This window comes from Seriola dumerili, unplaced genomic scaffold (assembly GCF_002260705.1).
Source record: "Seriola dumerili isolate Sdu_G_001 unplaced genomic scaffold, Sdu_1.0 BDQW01000052.1, whole genome shotgun sequence".
Lineage (NCBI taxonomy): Eukaryota > Metazoa > Chordata > Actinopteri > Carangiformes > Carangidae > Seriola > Seriola dumerili.
Genome location: NW_019174307.1, coordinates 12,195,166 through 12,221,884, shown reverse-complemented (window position 1 = coordinate 12,221,884; position 26,719 = coordinate 12,195,166). Strand labels below are relative to the sequence as shown.

The 26,719-nt window shown below is 40.6% G+C and overlaps 4 protein-coding genes across 4 annotated transcripts; all 4 read right to left on the bottom strand.

Moving 5' to 3' along the window:
• Window positions 1–4,646: 4,646 nt before the first annotated feature.
• LOC111218407 (homeobox protein Hox-D9a-like) lies at window positions 4,647–7,027 on the bottom strand. Its single transcript, XM_022740704.1, has 2 exons — window positions 6,439–7,027; window positions 4,647–5,898 (listed from the first exon to the last, which is right to left on the bottom strand). The coding sequence occupies exons 1-2, from the start codon at window positions 7,025–7,027 to the stop codon at window positions 5,654–5,656; spliced, it is 834 nt and encodes a 277-aa protein (XP_022596425.1). The 3' UTR covers window positions 4,647–5,653.
• A 2,099-nt stretch (window positions 7,028–9,126) lies between these two features.
• Window positions 9,127–11,203, bottom strand: hoxd10 (homeobox D10). The gene is made up of 2 exons (XM_022740964.1): window positions 10,450–11,203; window positions 9,127–9,627 (listed from the first exon to the last, which is right to left on the bottom strand). The coding sequence occupies exons 1-2, from the start codon at window positions 11,201–11,203 to the stop codon at window positions 9,356–9,358; spliced, it is 1,026 nt and encodes a 341-aa protein (XP_022596685.1). The 3' UTR covers window positions 9,127–9,355.
• A 4,232-nt stretch (window positions 11,204–15,435) lies between these two features.
• On the bottom strand, window positions 15,436–17,056 carry LOC111218583 (homeobox protein Hox-D11a-like). The gene is made up of 2 exons (XM_022740952.1): window positions 16,355–17,056; window positions 15,436–15,671 (listed from the first exon to the last, which is right to left on the bottom strand). The coding sequence occupies exons 1-2, from the start codon at window positions 16,962–16,964 to the stop codon at window positions 15,436–15,438; spliced, it is 846 nt and encodes a 281-aa protein (XP_022596673.1). The 5' UTR covers window positions 16,965–17,056.
• A 5,033-nt stretch (window positions 17,057–22,089) lies between these two features.
• hoxd12 (homeobox D12) lies at window positions 22,090–23,499 on the bottom strand. Its single transcript, XM_022741150.1, has 2 exons — window positions 22,932–23,499; window positions 22,090–22,328 (listed from the first exon to the last, which is right to left on the bottom strand). Exons 1-2 carry the CDS (start codon window positions 23,497–23,499, stop codon window positions 22,090–22,092), a joined length of 807 nt encoding a protein of 268 aa, XP_022596871.1.
• Between the last annotated feature and the right edge of the window lie 3,220 nt (window positions 23,500–26,719).

Sequence of the window (26,719 nt, the reverse complement as noted above, 5' to 3'; positions counted from 1 at the left end):
GGTTTCCTGTCCTATAGTCTCATAGCTTGTGTGTGTGTGTGTGTGTGTGTGTGTGTGTGTGTAATGCAAGAGATCAGAATTTGTTGCATTACACAACTATGACAGCACTGTAACTGTATAGTCTGGTATAATCTGTTGGGATTGGGTGGCTCTATTGCAGAGAAGAAGAAGAAGAAGAGGAAAAAAAAAACAAATCTGGATTAACATCGGTTTAGTCTCGGTACAAAGATACGGGACTATTTGTCTGCTCATTCCTCTAACATGATGTTACCGCCTTTTTATTTGAGGTCACAGACGGAAAGAGAGTCGCCACGTTGACACTGGAAGAACGATGTGAGCTCCGGTATGTGATGTGCTGGTGGACCCGGTCTGCAGTAACTGAATGATGGGGAGCTTAAGACCAACATATCGCGCCTATACAGTGGCTTTGTATAGATTAGGGAAAACAAGTAGCAGAAAATAAAAGAATTTTTTATAAACAGTGCGTGCACTTATGGGGCTTTTAAAAATAATAATAAACTGAGCCAAAGTTTAATAATGAAAAGAATAAATGTCCCTGGTGTGATGAGAAAGGAAACTAGACCTTGCCAGCATTAGGTCAGTGGGGGGTGGTTTTTTTTTGGTGAGGTGCGGTTTAATCCCAGACAGGGTTGTTGCTGCTGCTGCTGCTGGTGGGCTGTTGCACACACCTAGCACACTAGAGATGAACAGGTCCTCATGTTTTCCATATTAATTCACGAGTTATCTCTCTCTCTCTCTTTCTCTCTCTGTTTCCTCACTGTTCATCCACATTAGCTTCCTCTCATGCCAGTTAAATTAAATTAGCGTTTGTATGTGCGTTTAAATCGTCATCTCCTATGAAGCTCGTTTTGAGTTACAAAGGCGAAATTATTTAAAATAAGAATACAATTATATATAAAGCGATTTAGAAATGTAACGTGCTTAATAGGAGAGGTGCCGAACAGGGAAGTGGCCTATGGGTTATGGTAATGTGACATAATCTACTTAGGCTCAAATGTTATGGTTTCCTTTCATCACAGAGCTCTAATTGTACTTTCTGTGCGGCCTGATTCCTCGGCAGTTAACCCTTGTGGCGTTTTTTTTCTTCTTCTTCTTCTTTTGGTTCCACTGATCATTTCAGTACTCTCTGTGTGTATGTGTCTATGTGTGTGTGTGTGTGTGTGTGTGTGTGTGTGTGTGTGTGTGTGTGTGTGTGTGTTTGTGTTAGACTACTTACTCTCAGCTTTTTAGTGCAGTAGGCCTGCACTCGTTTCGAATAGTAGTCTATGAAACTCGCTAGGGAGGAAAGATAACATCAGATCAAGTACATTGTTCACACCAAAACTTCACATTTAAGTCATTCGTGCTGGTGATTGTGCAGCTTTAATGATTCTGAACTATAAATCTCCTGATCCACTGGAGGCTGTGCAGCTAAGTCCAGGATTCAACATATTGCGTTTCTTGGGCGACATCGTTGCCTTGATGTTTAAATGTTCTGTATTCAGTCTCATCCTCCCATAGAAACTCACTGCAGGACGTGCTGCTTGTCAGACTGCGTCACAGACCTGAACTGATTCAGAGTCGTCGTTGCTTTTGTTGTGGATTAAAACGAAGAGGAAGACTAATGGAAGAGTCGAAACTTAATCATCTTAATGAATAATTTTACACCGAGGTGGCGGTGCGGGGGATTAAAGGCACGACAGCACGTCTGTTGGATTTTTTACGTCGCCTGTAGGTTTGATAATAAATCTCAACTATCAGCTGAAGTCATGAAATCTTTGAAATCAATCCCATAATATTAGACCCGTTTCACTGCACTGGTTTATTACAGCAGCAGTTGAAAATTGAATACAGAAAAAACACTGCATGTTGTTTTTTTTTTCTTATAAATATATGTTTTAATGTAAACAATGAAAAAACAAAAACAAAAAAAACATGCTAAGCAATTAAATGGTGACAGAATGAAACAATATTAATCAGTAACTATAAATATGCATTTTTATTCACTCACACACACACACACAAACACACACCAATATGCCTTTTATGAATAGCCAAGAAACTGTTCTCGTGCTCAGACATATTGTCCCTCACACACATTTCTTTTAATAGCAGTATAGACTATTTAACGCTGCTCTAGAAAAGCTCCAACATTAGGGGGATTGGGATTGTGTTCCCAATCCCTAACGCTCAGCTCAGTTTCACAGCCATTATATCTTGGCCTCCGTGCAGCCCTGGCAGAAACAACACTGGACAAAGTGAGTGGATGTGGAGCAATAAAGCATCTGCGGGGTCTAACATGACTACACAGCAGCGAACGGCAAAAGAGTGAGAGACAAGGCGAGCTGACCTCACTCTTGGCCTGTAAGGAAAGAGGCACATGACCGAGGAAGACACTGACAGAAATCCCCCCCCCCCATCCTCCCCTCCAATGTGTTCCAACGTACGTTTCTCTTTATCAAAGAAAATGTTTGAGCCAGTTATTGCGCGCGTGTCAGCAGCGTGTCATCGTGTATAGTATGTGTCCAAATAAAGAAGCAGCAGAACGTGGTCACTGTGGGGTCAAGTTTTCAGCAATGACAGTCACCCATGTAGTCACCAGCCGACTGGATTCAAAGGCCACTGGTCTTCTCGCACATGTAGACCAGTGCGTCCGGATCGAGGCGCAAACAATCAATTCCGTGTTTTCATCTAATTGCTTCAATATCTTGTGTCCATCTTGAGAAAGAGAAAGGGGGGGAGGAGTTTGGAAACAACTGGAAACCTCATGACAATCATCACTTTCAGTGGTGATGATTAAAGTAATGTTCACTGTAAGTCCTCAGGACCCAGGGCAGTAGGATTCACTAACGGTGGTGCGGGTGTGTGTGTGTGTGTGGAAGGGGGGGGACTCTTATTCTGCTGCAGCACTCAATGCAGAGTGTATTAAAACACAAGCAGGAGAAGCGTTTTTTTTCGGCTTTTATAATCCGTTTCCAGCCACAAGTCAGCGACAGTAAATGTCTATCAGCAGTGAGCTTTGATAGTTTAGCGGGTTTTATATCAGATAATGGAAAACCAGGAGACTCTGTAGGGGCCTTAAGTCTGTTTTTGTTCGTTTAGGAGTCAGAGAAACCTACTTTTAATTCGTCTAATTAAACGTATAGTATTTAATTGCTTTAAAGGTTTCAGTGATGATTCTGTGCAGCGCGTAACTCTGTACATTTTTCCGTGCCATGTGGAAACAGGGGGGAAAAAAAAGATATAGGATGTTTTCTTTCCCAAGGCCCAATATAGCAGCCAGCACCATCACTCCGCTTTATTTATGTCAGTGATTTTAACAACAACAACATCAAAAAGATCCACGTTGCAACGACGCTTGTATTTGAGCGTCGTGTGGCTTGAATAAAACAAGGAGTCCTTACAATAGTGCGCGGACAACAGAGGACTGCTTCACGGCGCAGAGAAAATATTAAATCTATTTGATGGAGTGCAGAAGAGGATGTGGCCTTGGAATGGACAGTTCAGAGTTAACATCTGCTTTTTTTTTTGTTTTTGTTTTGTTTTTTTACTGTATAAATGGTGATAGACTGAGGCTGCTCCTGGCTTCTGATGCCATTTCTGGATTGATTAAATTGAGCTGCCGTTGAAATGCGGGGTCTGGAAATTATCACATTTAAAAGAAAAAAATAATCTGTACATCAACAACTGCAATAGGCTTTTAAAATTTTGGAGTTTCATGTTTTCAACTGTTAAAGAAGCGTCAAGGTGCTGCTGTAGTTTAATAACAGCAGCTTCCCATTCAAATCCGAAAATAGTTTCATTGTTGTTGCTTTAAAATTCTAAATTCACCCCCATACTAACTCTGCACTTTTTAGAGGATCATGAGCAGAAAAGCTCCTGTTTTATAACTGACATTCAAAGATTTACTGTCTTTTTTTTTCTTTCTTTCTTTCATCTACATCAATAAATCCATGAATATACAGGCTAGTGTGTGGTATGGTCCATGTTGTGTTGTGTGCATGTTCCAGCTGTGAATCAACTGCTGTAAGTGAGACTAAAAGAACAATATCGCCCTCTAGCGCCCACATTCCCTCCCCAGTGAAGGCCAGGCTGCAGTGAAGGTAAACAGGCTGCAGGCTGTTTACACTTACAGCTCTCAGGCTTTTTCTTTAAATTAAATCATTTAAACTACTGCAGTTGAACATGGTATCGCATATTCATTTGCACAAGTTTAACAAACAAAACAAATTCTCAAGGTCTATTTCACCTCAGGTCAGTTTTGTTTCCACAGATGCAGCATGTCTGAGGTTAAACTGAAACACAGCCTGAATAGTTTCATGATTTAGAATAAGAGAAATTCATCAGACTGTGATACTGCACTGGACACCAGTCAAAGTTAAGTTTTTTTTCCCATCGGTGGAAAGTGGAGTTGATGAATAAACGTGACCATTAAGGTGGGGGGGGGGGGGGGGGGGGGTTGATTTCCTCTGAAACAATTCATCGACCAGACACCCTGTGGAAAAGTGTCTACATTCTGTTTGTCAGCAACAGACGCAAACGCCCAAGAAAAGGGGGTTTCAAAGGAGAGTGTAATTACTTGCCGGGCTCATAAACTCATTTAGGCCAGACGTCTAGCCATTTCTATAGCTTTATTGGACCACGTTTCTTCCTGCTTTAAAGCAATTATTCGTACAAGTTGGACAATAAATTGGAAATCCGCCGCAACACCTCTTCCAGTCGTAAACACTTTATTACTTGTTCTAACCATTCAAATCCAATGTTTTAAAAAGCGAAATCTAACATACAGTAAGTAACCTCAGTTAGCGTTTAAAAAAAGAGCTGCAAATAAGAAAATTAGACTGTTTGGAAATGACTCTGTCGGGTTAAAATTTTGTGTTTTTTAATTTACCTGCGGGACATTTATTCCAGCAGTCTTTGTGCAAACAAGGCCTCAGGGAATCATTCCGATTTAAAGAACTCAAATACAAAAACAGCCCAGAATATACCAGCAGCATGCAGACAGAGTGGCCAGATGTTGTTAATTAAAGGAAATAATGTTAATATGTTTATCGATGTTTAAGATTAAATTGAGAATTTGCTTTCCCTCCCTTCAATTGTTGTTTTGGGGTTTTTTGGGTTTTTTTTTTTTGAGAAGGCATCACGGGCGTGATTATAGCTACACCTGCACGGTCAACAATTACAGCAAGTTAAAGTGTGCACGGCTTTTACTGACAGCAGCATGTGCACGGCTGTCTTGTGAAAATGTTTTACATACAAATTCCGGGTTCTTAACAACTATAAAAGCAATACACACGAGCAGGGTTTCCTACTGTGGCAGGGACGGAGGGAGGGAGGGCGTTTAAACAAATTCGAGAAAGCGAATGAATACAGTTCGTTGATTGTGTGAAAGTGTAAAACAGAAAATATCATGTCTGACAGATCCTGTAAGAACAGATTCCTGCACGTGATGCCCTTTTGGTCAATACGTTACGGCACTGACTCTCAATATTTACTACTTAGGATTTCAAAAACAATTAAAATAAAATAATAAAAAATAAAATAACAAAAAAAAAAACTGGATACCGAGGTTCCTACCAAAGTAAATGTAATTGTCCAGATGGCTTCGTTGGTACAAAGATCAAAACGTGTGAAATGGCAGCAGCACTGAACTCTATAGCTGCTCCTTGCTGCTCCTCTCTCTGTTCATCTTCTTCATTTTCATCCTCCTGTTCTGGAACCAGATCTTCACTTGTCTCTCGGTTAAACTGAGTATGCGGGCCACCTCGTAGCGTCGGTCTCTTGTCAAATACATGTTGTAGAGGAACTCCTTCTCCAGCTCTAAAGTCTGATATTTAGTGTAGGGGCATCGCTTCTTTCTCGTTGAGCGTGCATGAATCCAGTTTGCTGCAGGGTTGTCTGAGGGAAGAAAAAAAAACATGGGGGAGAGAGAGAGAGAGACACATGTTGAAGTGAAGGCACATGTGATGAGGATGTTGCTGAAATTCAACTTTAATGTAAAATGCTTTCTAAAGTGGGGTTTCGGGGAGCTGATTAGGGTGGGGGTGTAGGTTGGGGGGGTTAGTGGTGTGGTGTCAGGGAATCGAAAGCAAAATGAGAAATGAAGAGTTTAGTTTTTGATTGACAGTGCGCAAAGATTGACTATTTCGATTACACGGTTTGTCCCCACGAACAGAAGAAAGAAAACGAGGCCTAAATCTGGCCCATCAGGTAAAATCTTATCGAAAAGGAGCAACGTGTGTCTATTTTAGGTGTCCTGTGACATGGAATAGTTTAGGATCCCCCCTGTAATAACCCGTGTAGGGCGGGTTTTTCCCCTTCCCGAGCCGCGGTATGCTACGAGACACTTTTATAGGTTAGTAAAACCTCCAGTTTTACACACCCAGCTCATACAGTTCTTGGGGTTGTAAATCAGGACCGGCAATTTCGTTCACTTACTTGGGTCAAGTTGTTGTTGTTTCTCCTCTTTGGGCTCGCTGTGGCTCGAAAGCTCACTTCCACTGTGCTCTTTGCTCGCCTTTTCTGGACACTCCGATACTCCACACGCGAACTCGCCGGCGAGCGGCCGAGCCTCTGCCTCCGACGCGTCGCACTCAGTAGCTTTCGGCGGCAGCACCTCGGGTTTCGCCCCGTACGGCCGACCGGAGCCCGAGTGAAATCCGGCGAACGAAACGTGGTTGGAGATGGGGTCCATCCAGGAGCGGACGCCGACATATCTGCCGTCCGAGGCGGGCAGATGGGACTGGTGGTGGTGGGAGTGGTGGTGGTGGTGGTGCACGTACGGATGATAAATCCCCTGCGGGTGAACCGAGGACCACGACGACGAGAAAACGGCGGACTTTGGTGCAAAATTGCAAGAGGCGAAGTCTGCGTTGTCCCCAGCACCTGACGGCCTCGGGGTCACCGTGTGTGGAGCCTGAATAAAGCGAGCACCGTACACATCCTCCGGCTCCTGGCCCATAATAGCGTCCACATAGCAGTTACTGAGAGTGCCACTGGAAGACATTTTTGATCTCTTCCTACTCATATAATAAGGGTTGCACTGTTACGGGAAGCTTCTCTCTATGAACAATCATAGTATTTTTGCTGGCCTGCATCTACAGGGATTGGTTACATGGATCACGTGGTCATATTTACCAATACAGCGAGTAAATCAATCCTGCCCTTGCTCTCTCTCTTTTTTTTTTCTTCGTCAGGTTTAATTTAGCTTTTCATTTCACAAATAATAAAAAGCCCCGTCAGATGTGACTAGAGGGAGAAAACAATCGTTCAAATAATTGCAAATGGTCCCCCCCCCCTTTCTGTTTCTCATGAGCTTGAGGCTGCAGGATGTTGCAACAATACAAAAAAAAAAAAGGAATAAGACATTTTCCACACGCACACACATACACACACACACACACACACACATACACACACACACACACACACACACACACACATACACACACACACACACACACACATACACACACACACACACTTAAACCAAAGGCGGATTCCCTGCATCTTAATGTTTGAGAAAAACTCTTATAATAACGTCCTGATACCCTCACTGCTAGTAAAATGCTTTATAGACTTACGGAGTCCTCGTAAAATAGATGTAATAACATGCTGTAAAATAACAGACGCCATTTTCCGTTCACAATGCGTTGAATCCATTGTTAATATTCGGTGAGGAAACATTTTCTGGGTTGGTTGAATTTTTTAAAGTTAAGCAGGAAATGGCAGTTGTGAAATTATTGTATTCATTCAAAGGAGAGCAATAATATCTTTATGTATCAATAAATGTTTTATGAGGTGCGTGTGATATATACATGCGCGTCAAATTAAAAAAAAAAAAAAAAAAAAAAAAAAAAGACTTGGAGAAGCAAAGTCCATCTGTGTCTGAAAGATATTATTCAAGAGTAATATATATATATCTTACATTTTCTTCATAGTGTAAGTGAAATTATCTTTTTTTTGCATGTTATGAAGATGAATTTGTAACTTCAGTCCAGAAAAAAAGGCACATGTCCAGATAAATAAGTCCAGATTGAGGTCAGAGCTGCAGCTCCACGTTATTTTATCAAAGATTAATGATGAAATGTGAAGTTATTCTGCAGAATGAACAGAAATGCAACGTGGCCATTCAGGCCTGCGTAGCTCGTAAAAGGAGGAAGAGCTGATTCTTTGCCTGTGGATTTGTGCTTGACCATAACTTAGCCCGCCTGATCGAGTCCTTATAGACCATTAGTTTAGTCACAAACAGGCCAGGAAATAAAATCAACACCATGTTTATTTGATTAGACGGACCCCCGCCTCTTTTTGCGTCTCTCTGCTTCACTCTTCTTCTGCGGCAGAGAAGGCTATTTACACTATTTTGATCATTTTTTGCTTTTGTTTTTTTGTTTGTTTGTTTGTTATTTTGTTGTTGTTGTTTTGCACCTCCTGTAACAAATATCAGAGTGTAGTTTTCAGTTTGTCTTCAGGGAGCATGGACTATCTTGGAACGCTTGTAATGACAGATTCATTGTTTTACCCCAACAGCATGTGTTAAGCCTGCTATAGCCCGCAAACCCATTCTTATTTTTTATTAAGCTTGTAGGCTCATCGTCACATGAAGTTAGATCACAAGTGTAAACATCCAGTGAAATTAGAAACATTAGGACCACTTCTTTTAGACATTTTACTAAAGTGCAATAGGCTCCTTTAGAAAATGTATTTTTCTTGTTTTGGGTTTTTTTTTTCCCTTCGCTTCATAACAGTTTTAAGCAAAAAAAAAAAAAAGCCCCTGCATTAAAGCAAATAACACCGCGGATTACTAATGCAGCAACTACTGATGGATGAGAAAACAGTGCACCAGAAACTTGGACAGTTCAAAAAAAAGAAGACAAGCTTATTTGACAATCTATTTATTGCAAGATACATGCCACAAACATGCAGTAAATTCACAGATAAACATCGTTTTCCGCCACTTTAATGGCCCATAGAAACATTTCACTATTGAGCAAATGGCTTGCACTTTTACTGTAAAACAAATGTTGCACTATAGGACAATAAATGTGCTTTCATGACTGAAATAAAGAAACATCTTTCCACACAGCTCGCCATCGCGACACAATAGAATATCTATGTCTACTGGCAGAGGGAAGAAATCTACTCCAATAATTTAAGACCAAAAAAAAAGTGTTACCCTGTGATAAAATAACACAAACACACGACTCCACACAAAGTACTAAAAATGGCATATATTTATATATATATAGTCACAGTTTCGTTGAAATTGAAGATAAACGTCCAATGCCACCAAAGCATCAAACTGAATATGAGAGACATAAAAATAAAAGATAGCTAACCACTGATACATGCGGGCTCACGAAAAGGTGAGGTTTGAGGTCAGTTCACGGATGCGGTTTTCCCTGTTCATTTTCTTCAGTTTCATCCTGCGGTTCTGAAACCAGATCTTGACCTGCCTGTCGGTCAGGTTGACGCTCCTGCTGATCTCTAGGCGGCGCTCTCGGGTCAGATACATATTGAACAGAAACTCCTTCTCCAACTCCAAGGTCTGGTGCTTTGTGTAAGGGCATCTTTTCTTTCTCCCACTTTTTGCTGTTAACCAGTTGCTCGTCGGGGTGTCACTGCAGTCTGTAAAGATTCAGATCAGAGACATTAGTTAGTGTTTAAGCCCGGTGCTTCAGTTTCAACCAAGTCTCACCTGCTGCTTCACATTTCACCTCTGGGAAATAAGACAATATAAAAGGCTTTCCCCAAGAATAAATAATATCCAGGGCGGTGTTATTAGTCACCTGCATGCCACCACTAATGAGATAGAAATGAAATGAAACCCCAGCTGATCAAAACGCACTCCATGAATAAATACATCTTTGTACAGCTTCAAACGTGATAAAAAAAATCCATTCATTTCATTAAATATTAAATGTATTAGCCTGTCATCAATGTAATCTTTGATTAACTTAAATTGCTAAAATGATGAATTTCAAGCAGTGGTTTTTGTTATCAAGGCTCCTTCAAAGACACAGACTGATAGAATTCAGCTGTAGCTGCAAATGCACCAATTTCTGAAGATCCTTGAGTCACTGAATTTTGAATTTGTACCACAAATATGAGGTGGACTTATCAGTGCAGCTTAGGTTGATTTTTTTTTTGTTTCTGAATATTGTGTAATATGTCTAAATATAAAGCGACAGACTGAAATATATAGGCTATATATAATTTATATTATATATAAAATGCATTATTTGGATTTAAATATCAGGAGCAGGGGACACACAGTCTGCATGCTGCATGGTAAAACCATTCTCTGCTGCCTATCACTGCAACCTGAGAAAGACTCTCATTAAACATTACGACTTTAGGGTTGTTTGTGTTTTATACTTGGTTTTATGATGCTGGAGCCTTCTCAGCACAGCGCCACAAGATAAAAGCTTTTCATTGTAGCCAACCCACCTTTGCCTTCTTTCTGTTGCAGCTCAGGACTGGACACAGAGGCTTCCATGGAGCAGTTCTTCTCCTCAGAGCTGGACTTGGGAGGTTCCGGGCTTTCTGCTGGGGGGACCGGAGTCCTTGAGGTCTCGGGGTCTTGTTGGACGTCCTCGCGTTTCTTTTCCACCTCTGCAAAATTAGAAGAGGACGAGGAGGAGGACTGCGGTTTCGGGGTGAGCCGGCTCAGCTGCATCAGTGTTGGGTTTGGACTCGGCGGCTCATGGCAGTAGTTTTCCTGATGCTTCCCATTCGCATAAGTTTGGCTCAGTCTGAAATAGCCCGGGACCGGGATCTCGGGACCATCGACGGGACAGGACTCGGGAATAACAGAATATGCGGGGACTTCTGTCAGGCTGACTTTCTGCACTCTCTTATCGGAGTACATGCAGCAGTTACTCTCTTCCTTTATGCTCTGTGAAAATGAACAGTTTGTCATCTGACTGGACGGCTCTATTCTGCAGGGTCTGTTCGGATCAGTCCAGTTATCTATTTGAGGTATGTACGAGTGGACATTCATGCCCATATTTTGGTGGTTGACCTCCCCTCTTTTGCCGAAAGACGGCAAGAGTCCACAGGTTTGCATTCCGTAAGTTCCCATTTCTGAGGCGGACGGCACGTACATGTTGCTGTTGGAGTAAAAGCTGTCCGTCCTGCAGGCACCTATTAAAGAGTCCACTAGAAATGTGTTTGCCGCAGGAGAGCTACTGGGGAAGGACATTTTTGGGGGTTAAGTTCTTTAGAGAAGAGAGATGTCCTTTGTAAGCTGACATATCTAGGAAAAACAATCTCCGTGTAAGTCAGGATGCCTCCCGACCACATGACAAGCCCACCAATGAGATTTGAAAATGGCCTTGAGACGCAGCCTCCTCTCCCTGCACGCGCTCGCACTGCGGATGCAGACGTGGTCAACAGCGACACCTACAACACGGACTTGAAATTGGTTTACAGACGCTGAAGACAACAGGGGCATCGCGGGACTTTACTGTTCACTAAAACTGAAGCGTTTGAATAAACTAAGACATTGCGCATTGATTTGGATCTCATGTGCTAACAACTGAGATTCTGTGAAGTGTTTTTTATTTCATGTGTAAAATGCCCAAAGGATATTTGTCTCTTTGTGTGAGAGACTGGAAGTGTGTGTGTGTGTGTGTGTGTGTGAGTGTGTGTGTGTGTGTGTGTGTGCGTAAAATGCTGCCTACATGGCGCATAGGCGACAACTGCAGACTATTTCACAGAATGTAACCAGCTCTACTGAATCTATTTCTTTTCCATTCATATTAACCATTCACATGACTCCAAGCCCACCAACGACAGAGCACACATTAACTGTATTTGCATATGTTTTTACTGTCTCCAGTATTTTTGACTTCAAAGTGGAAACAAAAGGATAAATATGACATGGTGTAGATATGCTGCTTCCTCTTTGTTTCATTAAGTCGCGGTTTGAAGTTTGTTTTATTAGTTTTGCTCATTTTCACTTTTTTTTTGTTTTGTTTTTTTTGTCGAGTTCATTCGAAATAAGGACAACGGCCTTTTACATTTCCTGCATGATGTCAACATTGAAAATAAGGAACCTGGACTGTAAAAAATGTGAGTGCACCATTCACAAACGTGAACGAATCAGCTACTCGGAGGTTTGGATGCATGAAGGTCAACATTATAGTTGTGCAAAGCTTTGCATTTTGGAAATTAAGTACTTTTTTTTAAAAACCCATATAGGAAAGTGTATTTTATTATTTGCACACACCACGAAGAGCAACACCGCCGTTTGCATTTTCGACGTTCAAATGCAAAGTTGAAAATAAGAGTGTGCTGGAGGAGTCGGCGCAGTTACACAGTCTGGGGGACTATTTTTGCTCGGAGTTCCATTGTTTTTGTCTGCAAGGAAGGCAAATGTGTGAGAGAGTGTTAAACTGAGGGGGAACAGAATAAAAAAAAAAAACAACTTCTGCCTGAAAATATCCACCGAGCAGAAAATGACATAAGTATTCCCAATGGTTCTATTTATAAATAAAACTAAACACAGTGACTGCAGCTTGAAATAATTGTATCTTCAGTATTAATGCCACACGTGTGTGAGAGGACTTGCACACACCCGTCCTGGTTGTTTTCAAGACTGTTAGATGTTAAGAGATGGTTTTAAATAAACATGTGCGATATGCAAATGATCTCAACATCACAGGACTCACTGACAACACAATACAGGCCTGTTTATTCTCCTCTTTTTAATCATGGAATAACTTTAGAAAATACATCCATCGTTGTACCATATTCGGTTATTTTAAATAAAGAAAAAAATAACATTTAACTGAGACATCTGAGAACACGGACATCATTTTTGTTTTAAGAATCATGTTTCTAATCATGGAAATTGCTCAGAGATATAACACTGGGCTGTTTCTCACATCATGTGACGCACTAAAAAAAAAACATCTTTAATAGGGGAATTTATTCTTCATGTATAAACAACTATCCATACATGCTCAAAATATACACAAGTACTGCTGATATTTCGAAGTGGAAAACAAATTGGTCCGCGTGTTAGGCAATAATAATAATATTAATAATGATAATAATAAGAATAGCAATAATAATAAAATGCCAGGAGATATATTGTTTAAAACATAAAGACAGAGCATATAAAAATATAACATACGAGGGTAGAGAGACTGAGGAAAAAAAGACACTGCCATTATTGTAGTTTCAGGCAAAAGTGAAAGCTTGAAAGTGCAACAATGTCTCACTCGTTTAGTGGAGAAACTTTCTGCTCTTGTGTAAGCAAATAGTCAACAGATATTACAGACACAGATAAACGACAACTGAATAACATTTATAAAGCTGCAACATGAAATTAAATTCAAAGAAACGCAAAGTGTATTTATGTCAATAATCCACCCCCACCCCCCCCCACCCTCTCAATGCCACAATATCTGGAGTTTATAGAGGCAGATTTCTGTGGCCTGCAGGATTCTGCGGCCTTCAGGTGGAGACTGAAGCCTGTGGGGTTCAGGTGACAGAGACACGGAGGAGAATTATATTTCTTTTGTTCGCCTTGTCCTTTTCCAAAGACTTGAACATGACTCGCAAATGTAATTACGGCGTGGAAGATGCCACACAGGACTTGCATCGATTCAACTTGGCACCGAGTGGAAACAACAGCGTGTGCTACAATAATCTGTTTATGTTCTGAGATCTCCAGAGAAAAAACAGACTTTTGAAGAATTTGATATAAAACCAGGTGCTTTGGGGCGTTTTTTTTTTTTTTTTTTTTTTTAAAAAGGAAAATTAAAATGTAAAAAAAAAGAAGAAGAAATTCTTCTGATGAAAACACAATATAATTAAAGCTAATTGGTGCAGCTGGAATTGAAATGAAAGTCTAAATAAAACCTGTGCTGTGCGGATTATTCCTCCACTGACTGATTCTCATGCAGGGTCCATGTTCAATTTGGCTGAACTCTGCATTTCCACGTGAAGCCAGAGCAGCAAGTCTGCCCTCATGTGGATACACCGAGAATCAAAGTGAATTACCCCACACAGTTGGTAATGTAATTTCACTGTAGGACATGATGACAACCCAATTAAACGCTTAATGAAACCTCAGTTTTCTTACAGCCTTTTTGGGAAATTACTGCAGACGTGATAGGCCTACATCACACGTGAAATGAGCATTAATCCCACTGCGTTGTTTTCATAAAGGTCGCTGAGACATGAGAGGGGGGTGGGATTGTTGGTGCAAAGACCTAAAGTGAAAATAATCCACCCGCATCACATGAATTATCAATAAAGAGTGTTTGTGTGGATTGGATGCATTTATTTAATCTGTCTCTCTGTTGATTACAAAAATAAGAATGATAAACACTGCTGAGGTAAAGTATGGCATTCAGATGATTCCCCTTCGTGTGGAAGCAGCTTAAAGTGGAGCTGCACAAAGAAAGAAACGTTTCACCTGCATTCGTTCAAGAAGGGGTGAAAAAGAAATGCGCTTTTCTTTCCGGCTCCATCTAGAAATCTCTCTCCTTTGCGATTCAAAAGCGACACAAGCGGATAAACTTGAAAAGATTACTTATCCTTTCAGATGGCGGCTCCTTGTTAGAATATCTTCCATTATTCCCTAATGTTAAACACTGGTAAACATCTCAAGTGCCCACGAGATGTGAGAAGGAGCTAAATATGGACGGGATGCGCAGAAATCTCTTTGCATTCTCTAAACATTTGTAGCCTGAAGTGAAACTACTGTGAGGCAGGAGGGAGAATCTGGCCTCTTGTGGTCTGGGGGTTGGGACACCAAAAATCCAATAGCCCCCTATTTAGACATTTACAGCTAGTTTTATTATACTGTCTAGACGGTTCAAGGTTTAGTAAACAATTCAGTGTTTGAAAGCAGAGGAAATAACGGGACCATACAGGCCTGCAAGCGCCAAACTTCGCCATTGAAGCGTCGTCATATGTATTTTTCTTTTCTTTTTTTTCTTTTTTTTTTTACAGGACTTGGTTGAGACCATGTGACAGGTTTCGTGACTATGATACAACATTTGTCGTGTCTACTTTATTTCACACCACAACGAACATTACATGCGTCTGAATAAATGCACATACACAAGGAAGAAGAAAGCCTATAGAGTTTATAGAAATCATGTCAAAGCACAGCTCGTACTTTGCTGAAAGATCGGGCTGCCAATAACGCGAAAATATATGAACACAAATAAATAAATGCAAGAATTGTTTGCAAAAATATGGCACTTTTTTCCTTTTTTTTTTCCTTTTTTTTTTTTTTTTTTTTTTTAAATGCCAGATTTTTGTAAAATAAGCTGATCATCAATAAAAACGACCAGGGTTCAAATATGCAGAGAGGGGCCAGTCTTTCAAACATATGATAGTGTATACCACCTATTTTACCCCCGCGTGTGTGTGTGTGTGTGTGTGTGTGTGTGTGTGCTACTATGTCAGGTATCAGAATAAAGGGTTCCCAGTGAAATACTGTAGGCGGTCGCGGTTCAGCTTTTTCTCTTTCATTCTTCTATTTTGAAACCAAATCTTCACCTGCCGATCTGACAGGTTTAACATCCTGGACAGTTGCAGCCGCTTCTCTTTGTTAATGTACACGTTGAAGAAAAACTCTCGTTCAAGTTCTCGGATCTGGTATTTGGAGTAAGGGCACCTCTTCTTCCTGGACTTGGTTGATGAACCTGCACAAGACAAACAAACAAACAAAATAAATTTTAAAAAAAAGCGTGAAAAAAAATGAAGATCTGGTCATAAAATTCTGACTCAAGTGCAGTTAACATAGTTGACACATACATTTATTTATTTATTAATTTGTGCACAAAGGCCCACACACACACACACACACACACACACACACAGAGAGAGAGAGAGAGAGAGAGAGAGAGAGAGACACAAACACACAGTGAGACTGACAACAACAGAAGTATTAGCATTAAAATGAACTCACTGCACTGAATTTTAGACATATGTTGCTGTTTGGAGACAGACTGCCGCGTTACAGCTTCTGTTCCCTATAAAAAGGTGTCGTTATATCTGCACAACATTGCCTATAAGATGATAAAATAAACTTTAATAAAAACGATTTCTAATTTTCTCCAATTCCCCATCAACACAAATCAATTTCAGCACCTACATATTGTTTCTAGACACCAGGCAACCTTTTAAACTATGGTTACTTGACTGTTTCCCATTGTAAATACCTTTACAACCGTAAAGTAAATCTTATAGGGATATAAAAGCTTTTGCATGCTTATAAAGCGGCACATAACCCAGGACGGCCACTGGTGCTGGACACAGTGCAGCCTAGAGACTCTTTTGTCTACAGTGAGCACCTTATACCCAGGACATAGAGGGAAATACTTACTCTGTTGGTTGTTCTTGTCGCCGCAGTTGGAGGATGAGTCCTCGTCCACGCTCCCGGTCGGGTCAGCTTTGTGCTCCTCTAGTTTGGTGAAAGCCTGATTGGTGTTTTCAGCAGCATCTCCGGGAACAGCAGAGTCTGTCTTTTGTTTGTTGGGGAGCTCCGCGCAGGGCTTCTCCGAGTTGGGAGTGTCAAAAAACTGGTCGAAGCCCTGGGGAAGAACCCCGTTCCGGCCGACACCGGCGAAGAAATTGCACGGCGAGCTCGTCCCTGCGTGGTGGCCGTACAAGGACTCGTTTTTGAATATCACATCCGCCCTGCTGCTTGAGGACTGGATTAAGTCCCGATGCATTATCTCGTCCGTTGAGTAGTAAGACGCGTAATTGCCCCTGTAGTGCCATTTGCTGGGATGGTCCAGTCCATAATCCCTGAAAGCGACTTCTCGAACAGGTTGGACCTGGGCTATGTTGGGAGAATAGGGGAAATTAATCTGACACGAAGTAGTCTGCGGTAAAAAGGAGGAGACTGATGTAAAATCGGGCGTCGAAACGTAATAAGTGCAGCTCGGTAAATACATATTTGACGCACAGCTGCGATCATCGTATTCCGTCATATCTCTTCTTCCCTTTCCCTCTTTGCAAGAGAGGAAAGGAATTGGCAGCTTGACTGTGTTAAACTTTGTCCATCTATAGCACCACAGGCGTGTGGAAAGACCCCACCAGGGAGAAAAAATCGGAAACGTAGGCAGACCTGCAATACATCTTGATCGATTCTTGAGGTAATTGTGTCATGTGATCCAGCTAAGAAATTACCATACATCAATATCAGTCATTAAAAACTGTCCGGAGAAACTCATGTGAGCGCATGCAAGAGACTTCATTGGCTCCCTGGCTGCAGAGGAAACTCCTCTCCAGCCTTCTTGCCCTATAGCTCAGGAAAAAAAGAAAAGAAATTTGTGAACCACAGCTGGAATATTTGATTTAAAGCTTTGCAGTAGCACCATCTCCATCGTGTAATGACATGTAATGACACCCGCACACGCTCGTTCCTCAATTAATTTGCCCACTTTGGAGGAAGCATGTTTGTCTGTAGCAACAGTTAGGCTGGAAAACATTGAAGTTGACCTCCGCACTTCATGCAAAGCCTGAGGAGAATGGCACCAAGGCCACCGGTGGTGCATGTGCCTTGCTGCACGGTTAAACCATGAAGACGGCAGAACAGTATGTGATTCACAAGCGACTCATTAAGTCGGGTGTTTTATGCAAATACATTTTAGGGTTCATTGCATATAATCACCGAGCGCCATGATGGTTGGAGGACAGTTAAATACACACAAACAAACGTTCGCAGGAAAGTATTTGGATTCATTGTCAATTACAAACCGCCTGGCCTGCAGCACGAGGCAAAATAAAGTCCAGGCACCACAAAAGAAATAAAAGACTACAAAATTGCTGCACTACAATAAATTCAAATATAAATTCTATTGCAAAGCACGCGAACTAGCCCATGTGTGCCTCAGCTTTAAAAGCGGCCTGCATGAGAATGTTAAAACATTAACTGTTGCTTTGTTTTTCATTTGTTAGACTCTAATATTCAACGCAGATGAACGCGTTTGAAAACAGCCAAATAAAACAGCCCACGGTATGCTGTTGCGACTGCAGAAGACGCTGATGGATTTGGATCTGACACAAAAAAAACAAAAAACATAAGCTAAGTCAATTGCAAGCATGAATCACCGAGTAGAGCATTGCCAAGTCCAAAACAACCAGCTTTGACCCGTCTGTGGTCTAGGTGATGTCCACCAAGCATTCACCAACAAGCCTCTGCACCCAAATCATTTTATTGCGCGAAAGCAGCCATGCCTGCAGTGTCCAGGCCTCCCCTCTCTGTGGGCTCAACGGAGTTAAAACTCTGGTGAACGGATAACCTCACATCTCCAAGCCTCCACCAATATATTTTTTTTTTTTGTCGACGTGAGTATTATTTTTTTTTTATGTTTATTCTTAAACTAAATGGAAAAGGGAAGGACGATATTGAAAGAAAACATAGTTGTGGCCTGATACTGGTCAGTGACCACAAAATGATCCTCCAGTAGAAACGCAGCTCTCGCGTGTGTAGCTCAGTAGAATGTGGTGAAAGAACCAGTGGATTCTTCTCTGCTTTAAGCTTGAAGGTCACACAACAATGTGGAAGAAGCTTAAAGACGAACTGGGGGTTTATTGTTATTGGGGGTAAAATCAGCTCTTTCTCTGTCTTCAGCCCTTCACCACACTTTCACGTTGAAAGCCCACAGGCAGTTCACAAAGATACATGCAACACAAATTTCGTATTTTCACCAGACATAAAAGGTGAAAACTGGAAATTTCTAAACAAATTCATCCAAAAACTACAAAAAATATCTTTACCTCTTGCATTGCAGTGAAATGTTAAATGTTAATTTTAGGACTGAATTAGTTTATTTACCTCAGACAAAGTCTGCGACCTGTTGCTTGTCACTTATCTGACTCCTTTACGTTGCGGTTTTTATTGCCCTAATTTGTTTGTTGTAAAGCGTATAGATTTTATTTATTTTAAAACAAATAAAATATTATTATTAAGCTATTTTTATTATTATCATTATTGTAGATGCATGCAACAAATAAGGAGCATCGGTTGATTCACTTTAACATTACACATTTTAAATGACACTGCAGGCGGGTGCTGCTCAGCTTAAAATCTCGTGCTGCTGAGCCAGTTTTATGTGCGTCATATTAAGTTTAATACTATAATTTTAACCAAATCGATATAAGAAGCCACTTCAAGCTTGTTCGCGTTGGTGAGATATATATATCCTCACAAAGAAGTAACTTTGTGGTAGTAATATTGTTGGAAGTAGCAGTGCAAAGCCTATACTAACTTGACCTTAACTTTGTTTTGGCGCCCCCACTATCTCGAGGAGCCTGAGTTACATGGCGCTGTCTGGCTGTGTTTGGCAGTAAAGCAATAAAGCAACAAATACTGAGGGGAAACGTTGCAGTATTGCACACGGAGAAAACTCGGTGTAGCTGCTCAACAACAGTCTGAGCAATAAAAACTAATAGTAGGTGAAAGATGGCGTGTGGTGGGGATTTTAAGATGAGAAAAAGCAGACAAACACATAGCTGGAAAACAAGCGGCCTGCAGCGCACGAGCGTCGATTATGTCAGAAATTGAAGATTAAAAAATAAATAAATAAATAACAAGGCTTTCACAATAATTAAAAAAAAGAAAAATTTAGCCCCAATAGTTCTACAAAATAAAAGCCCCAAAATTTGAGAGAACTGAGATCTGTGACAGTCACTAATGGGAGAACCATCTCTTCACGTTTCATTACAAATTATAGGTTCAAAATGTTACTGACTTTCATGAACCTTTAATACGACTGCAGTATTACAGAAACATAATAGCCACAGTAATGAGGTGATGATGACGTGATGATGATGCAATGGGAGGCACCATTAATAGATCTAGTGTCCTGCGTATTAGTCTGTTGGTGGTTGGTTTTCTTTAATAGCTGCAGCTTCACTCTCTGACCACTTGTGCCTTGCAGCCTTAAACTTTGCCTATTCTCGACCACAATGTGGAAACTAGTGTTTTTGCAACCACTTAACAAAACAGTGAAGTGCTTTTGTAAATACAAACTTATATGTGATCATACCACATGCGTTATCTAAATGATCTCTAACGCGCGCAGAGGAACCTAAATTGGCAAATAAATCGCATTCAAAATTGATGTGATGTGTAGCTACACACACATACAGTGAAATTAAAAGTCGCAGGTATGATTTCTGAGTCACACCAGATCCATTTGGTCACACAGCCACAGTAACCTCCAGCTGGCATGTGGAGGTCTTGGCAGAGGGAGCGAGCTGCTGCTGCGTTATGCTTTAACTGGGAGGAGGAATCTGCGCAGAGGAGGGAAGCTAAATATTAGAAAGGCACATGTGACCTAAATTTAACCGCATATACATATACAAGTAAAATATTGCTTACTTTAAAAAAAAATCCAGTCAAAGTGCTATTTTGAAGTATTTGCTGGTGAATTTCGAAGTAAAAGTTGCAGTGGGTGATTATGACATAGCTGATAATGCTAAAGCAGTCACTTTTGTTATGGAAATGTTGATTCTTTTGTTTTTGAACGTGCATGATGAATATGAGGATAGATATTTGCCAAAGGGAAATCTGAATGCAGACCAGGGTGTTTCATTTTAAAAAATTAGTAGCAGGAAGTCATTAAAGTGTCTGGGCAACAAATACTTTCCTCTCATGCATATTAATGAATTCATTTAGAAAGTGAGGGACAGGTAAGGACACAGGCGCTGGTCCTTCCGCCGCCGCAAACATAACCACCGAGGTTTCTTAAATCAATCCTTTTGACCCCTATCTAAAATAATAATAACAATAATAATAATAATAATAATAATAATAATAATAATAATAATAACTAAAAAATTGGTGGGCTGAGCTGCAGGAGGCTGTGAGTTTTTATATATATCAAAAGATATAATGTCTATTATCAGCTAGTGAGCGACTGACTGATGATCGAGAATCCAAAACTCGCTATTCAGTACCCTGCCTGAAAATATAAAACCACTCACATGATGCACAATAATGTGGCTACAGGTCATTTAAAATGTGCTTTATTTACAAATGTGTTCATCCTCAGGTTGCGTCAACTTTACAAGACCTCTGGTCCGTGCGTAAAAAGTCTCATCCACATTTTTATGTTTACCAACAACATGCTCTTCCGGAATGCTTTTTGTTTTTTTGTTGTTTTTTTTAACAAGTCCAATCCGAGGTTAAATATACATTAAATCAAGTATGTATTTACTTATAAAGGATAGATTTTCAAAGCAAGAGTGGTTCCAATGCAACCGTCTCATGTGTGTAACAACATAAAACCAGGTCTGACACTGACAACCGGAGCTTCATTCAGCACAGTTATAATGTGGCTTTAACTGACACAACCAGGACGTTTCTCATCCACAACCCACTTTGTTTCACACACATTTGAAGTAAATACCTTTTACCACTAAATGCCGCCGCAAATCTTCTGCTCCACAGACCGAACTTGAATGTGGCCGCGGCCACACACAAGAAAAATGTGACGTTGCTCATTTTAACAGACTTACAATAACTTTAGGGGGGAATCCGGCATTTAACTAAATAACAGCAATTAGGAAATAGACATGCAGTTATAATATACTTTGAAATACTGACTTTAGTAAACCCCCGTAAACATGAACTTGACTGTTTGCTTCCACATTAGGCCCTGCACTACATGCGCAGGCCATATTACAAAATACACAAAAACATACAGAGCCATAATGCTGCTTCAACAGGCCTGACATTTGTGTTGGATGAGAAAGAATCAGGTTCACTGTTTTATTTTTTAACCGCGGCAAGGCCCAGCAGGAGTCAGGGCCTACTGCGCATTTGGAGAGCCTCGGTCAGAGATGACCAGCTGGATAAAAATCTGTTGTATCTTAAACTGCTATGTATTCTTTATCAGCCTGCTGTTAATATCACTGACTGGCTGTGACTTGATTAAACCCCGAGCCTACTGTGTGACTGGAATACAAACATTTTACACTGATTTGGGCTATAAATACAAGTCAGTGCCACAAACCGAGAGGGCTTGTGATGTGCTGCAACATTCATACAAGGCTACAACACAACATGTTCTGTGCGCTGCTGGTCATGATCAAGTCCAAAGGTCATCAGTACGCGGAGAAAGCCTGCTCGCGCATCATGAGCCGCTTCTTCTTCATCCTCCGGTTCTGAAACCAGATTTTCACTTGTTGGTCGCTCAGGTCCAGTCTGTCTGACAGCTCTTTTCGTTTCTGTCTGTTGATGAATTCGTTCATCATGAATTCATTCTCAAGTTCAGCCAGCTGTGGCTTCGTGTAAGGCTTTCTCTTCTTTCGGGTTCTCACTTGTGACGAGCACCATGGGGCACCTGGAGGGAGCAGAGGTGAAAACAGGTTTTTATACAGCAACAGTAATATTGTCTGAAGGGAAATAACTGATCCTGCTGCTTATAGTGGTGTTCATATTAGATGAGTAAATATCTTGCAAAAAAGGGTTTAATATTATAGTAAATATAAGAAGGCACGCCTATAGTACAGGCTATATATATATACACACACACAGACACACACACACAGACACACACTATACTATGGGAGCAGAGGGCTAATAGTACTAGGCACTAACAGTAGCTTCTGTCAGGACATAATAGGAATATTAAAATGAACTGAATATCAAAGGAGATGTAAACTGGCTATAACAGTCAGTGAACTTATGATTATCACACACAAACTATAAAGTCTCACTATAACTCCTATTTAACATTATGCGCCAATGTAGATTGGTTAGTCCATCATGATGATGTAATAGGAGATAAACAGTTACTGCAACAAAATGAAACGAAGTAAGTAAGTACGAGGAAGCACAGATCAAGTCATGTGGTATCAAGGTGTTTTCTTTTTATAATTAGGCTACATAATTATTAAGTGTAGAAATAGTTGAAACAACAAAATAATTCTATAGGCTACTTAACCTTCAGCAAAAGTCGTCCTGGAGCATGTGTTACTGGATGGTGGCTGAAAGCAGTTCTGTTCCTGTTTGGTGCCGGTCACGTTCAGCGGACCTGCAGAATCCGCGTTCAACTGGGCTCCAGGACCGTGAGACCGGCTGTGAAGGTCCGAGTAGCCGCGGTCACTGACTGCCCCATGCTCCCCGGCGTAAGCCTCATCTTGTCTGCCAGACTCCTCTGTCTTGTGGTCTGCGTCCTGAAAGCATCGAGCCGACTCCTCCAAATGCGCCTTGACGTGGCCGCCGGAGGAGTTGGTGTTCACAGACACCGAGTTATTGGACAGAAACGGCGGACAGTAGCCGCCAAAGGCGCGGCTCTGTGGTGGTGGTGCTGCTGGTCTGGACGTGCACGAACTTGAGGAAGTCCACGGGAGCGTGCACACCTCTCTCCTGTTGTAAGGGATCTGATGCAGCCCGGGTATGTGGGCTCCATTACCCCGCAAGTTGGAGAAATACAGCGACTCAGGTGGAGCAAAATTCAGCAGAGAACCAACGTAGCCGGGATTTAACGGATTCCGCTCACACATTTCCATGGAGCTTCCCTCAAACGTGTCTTGCAAGCCTTTTAGCAACTCCTGAAGAATAAAGGGTAGGTAATTGTTGATTTGTTAATACGGCGTCACGTGATATGCAAAATATGTTGTTCCGCCCCACCCTTGCTCTCAATACTGCAAAGCAATATACTCCATGAGGAAATATTTTGGTATTAGGTGGGTGGAGGATGAAATTAAATTCCAAAGATGCGTGTAGTCTTCTATATTTATACAGGGAAAAAAATGTCAGAGGTATCTGAAGAATATTTGGCTCATATCCATCTCAGTGTCAGCTCTTACTTGAAAGCACGAGCACGGGTTTTATTTTGGTGTTGTGACCTGAAGAATGACAATGTGACTCTGTAGACTCACCCATATAGTTTATAGTACAAGGGTAAATACAGGGCCTTAAATGCACCACGGGAGACCCGAGGCACTGCGTATAGGCTTCATGGGAGAGGCTGCTCCCAGTGCACACTTATACCCATTATAGAATAATTTGGGTTCAAATTGATTTCTTGCAGTGACAGAAAGTCAGCCCATCAAAGCACAATAAAATTCCTTAAAAACAACATGTCCTATGCTACAAACTACTGTACAATGACATTACATGATAGATTATTAGATAGACAGACAGGCAGATGGATATGGAGACGTTCATGGCGAGCAGAAATCCCCTTTTCCCACACGCAATCTCAACAATCTAACATTATCAGCTTCACACAGATAACATTCATGGTAGGTCCACTGTATTTTGCTTCAGGCTATTATATTAGTTACAGTACACTGTGGCCCTGAAGGTGGTGCTTTTCTTGAGCTGCCTCTCCTGTAAACAATATGGCCTATATTCGCCGTCGCCTACAGGCGATGGACTGACGACAACATATGAGAAACATAGAATGAAATACATCCGCATTTCGAAAATGCACATCGACCTTTAAGGAAACAATCTCGCCCAGTGTGAATGAATCCACCATAAGTCGCTCCTCACAACTACTGAATCATTTTTCAAGTATTTTTTTTTTAAGTTCAATAGAAGCCTGCAAGCTTCTGCACACATTTTCTCATATTAAAGTCATATCTGATAGAAATTTAACCTCCTGGTGCAGTTTACGTTGAAATTGTCAATATAAAAAAAGAATTGCTATTTTCCGGAGTGAAGAAAAGGAAAATCCTCTGCGTGGCAGCGCTACAGTGAATCTCCAGTCAAATATTTGCACTTTAAAATTAAAATGAACCGTAACTAGAAGAAGGAAATCTCCCCCTGCTAAATGTTTACACTCCTTCACAGTCAAATTCATTGGATAAATATTGAAACTACTAATCCAAGTCCATTTTTCCAACACTGTCGTGTACATCCAGTACTTTCTTAAATAAATACACTCCTCCTGTGGGGATTTAACAATGTATATCTGGTAAAGTGTTTAACTGCGTGTTTTATAATCAATCATGAGAGCCTCATATTCCTAAAATATTCTGGTAATCTGCTCAAATCAAATTTGATTGTTGTTAGGTGTGTAATGGACTATTTTCGTATTATCAATGGAGGGATTTTTTTTCTGCACACTGTCCCCCTGAAATTTCTCACACACAGGATTGTGAGTGAGTGAGTGAGTGTGTGTGTGTGTGTGTGTGTGTTGGGGGAGGGTGGGGAGTTCAAAAATAAAATACACTGACATTGAAGACTTGGAGCAGTTGTGTTTTTAGTTGACTCTCCAGCATATAGTGGGGACATTGTGTATTTAGTTTTGACTCCTCTCGTTACTGTAACTCCTCACAGACATTAAAGATAATTCTGTATAACCAACACAGGATTTTCATAAATGGGATTCCTTATGACTCCACTTTATCCAGGTTCAAACACAGGATTATTTTTTGTTGCTTTATGACGAGAAAGAAAGTCCGAGGACCCTTCACATAAAAAAAGACCACACTGAGATTTAGATTAGACAGGTTAAGGGTTTAAACCAGACAAGACTCTCAAATATCACTGTATTAAGCAATCATGTGAGCTGTTGCGGCTCTCAGCCAATAGGTGGCAGTACAAGTTCATACACGGTCCCCTGCTGCCATGCTGTCCCTACTCTTCTCATTGTTAGTCAGTATCTTAACTCTGCAATGAAACATCATCAGCAGTTTCACTACCACTCGAGCATGAAGACTGTTTCTGCATACACATAAATAATTAAACAAATAAATTGATTTATTTATTCATTCAAAAGAATTTGAATGAATGACGGCCCACGTGATAATGAAGGCTCTGTTGTGACCTATCATAACATCTGCATTCAAGGACAAGACAAGTACAAAAATTACAGAACCACGCTTTTGTTGCAAATCACTACGTTTGAATGAAAGAAAGAAACACGAGACAGCTGGAAAAAAGCGACAGTTATTTTAAAGATGAAAAAACAGAACATTTCAAATTTAGAAAATGTAGAAAATAAATAGCCTCGGTGTTTAAAATCTAGAATATTTTACTGGAACGGGTCACGAATTAAATGTTGTATAAATATAAGAAATAAAAACAAAGATATTACACAACTAACCAGGCCTACACTTTCTGCAGCGTGAAAACTAATTAAACTCTTTTTAAAAGAGCTTTTTGATCATTTGGATCCGCTTTATTTAGAAAGGGTTTTTTTTCCTAAAAACATCTCTAGGTTATACTCAAAAGTTTGAATGATGAATTTAATATTCAGGCACAACTATAAAATATATAAAAACACGTCTAAATCGCGTGTAGCCGCCTCCTATAAAACACAGGGAGCATTAGGCTATGAATGAAATTTAAAACATTTCTCTATTTCTTTTTTTTTTTTAAATTACATCAAAAAATTTGTGACAAACAAATGAATGCGAACTGAAAATGGGAAATAAACACAATCGTTTCATCGTAAACTTACTGATAGAATATGTCTGGTAAATTACACTGCAGGTCATTTTCATCTGTTTTGCTAAACGATCATTTCTCCTCAAAACGCGGTGTTGTTAGTGACTGAAGAGCGTCACATTTTCTCTAAAGAAGAAACATTTTCTCATTTGAAAAAAAAAAAAAAAAGATTAAAATGCTGAAGTTTATATTTGTGGCATCCAGGCTTACAGTTTTGCTACGTACAGACTACATGCTCCAGAAGTATGGACAGACTGCAACAATCAGAAAACTACAAGAAGTTTTAGTGTTGAGTTTTGGTGCCATTTACTGCTCCTCTCTTCGTCC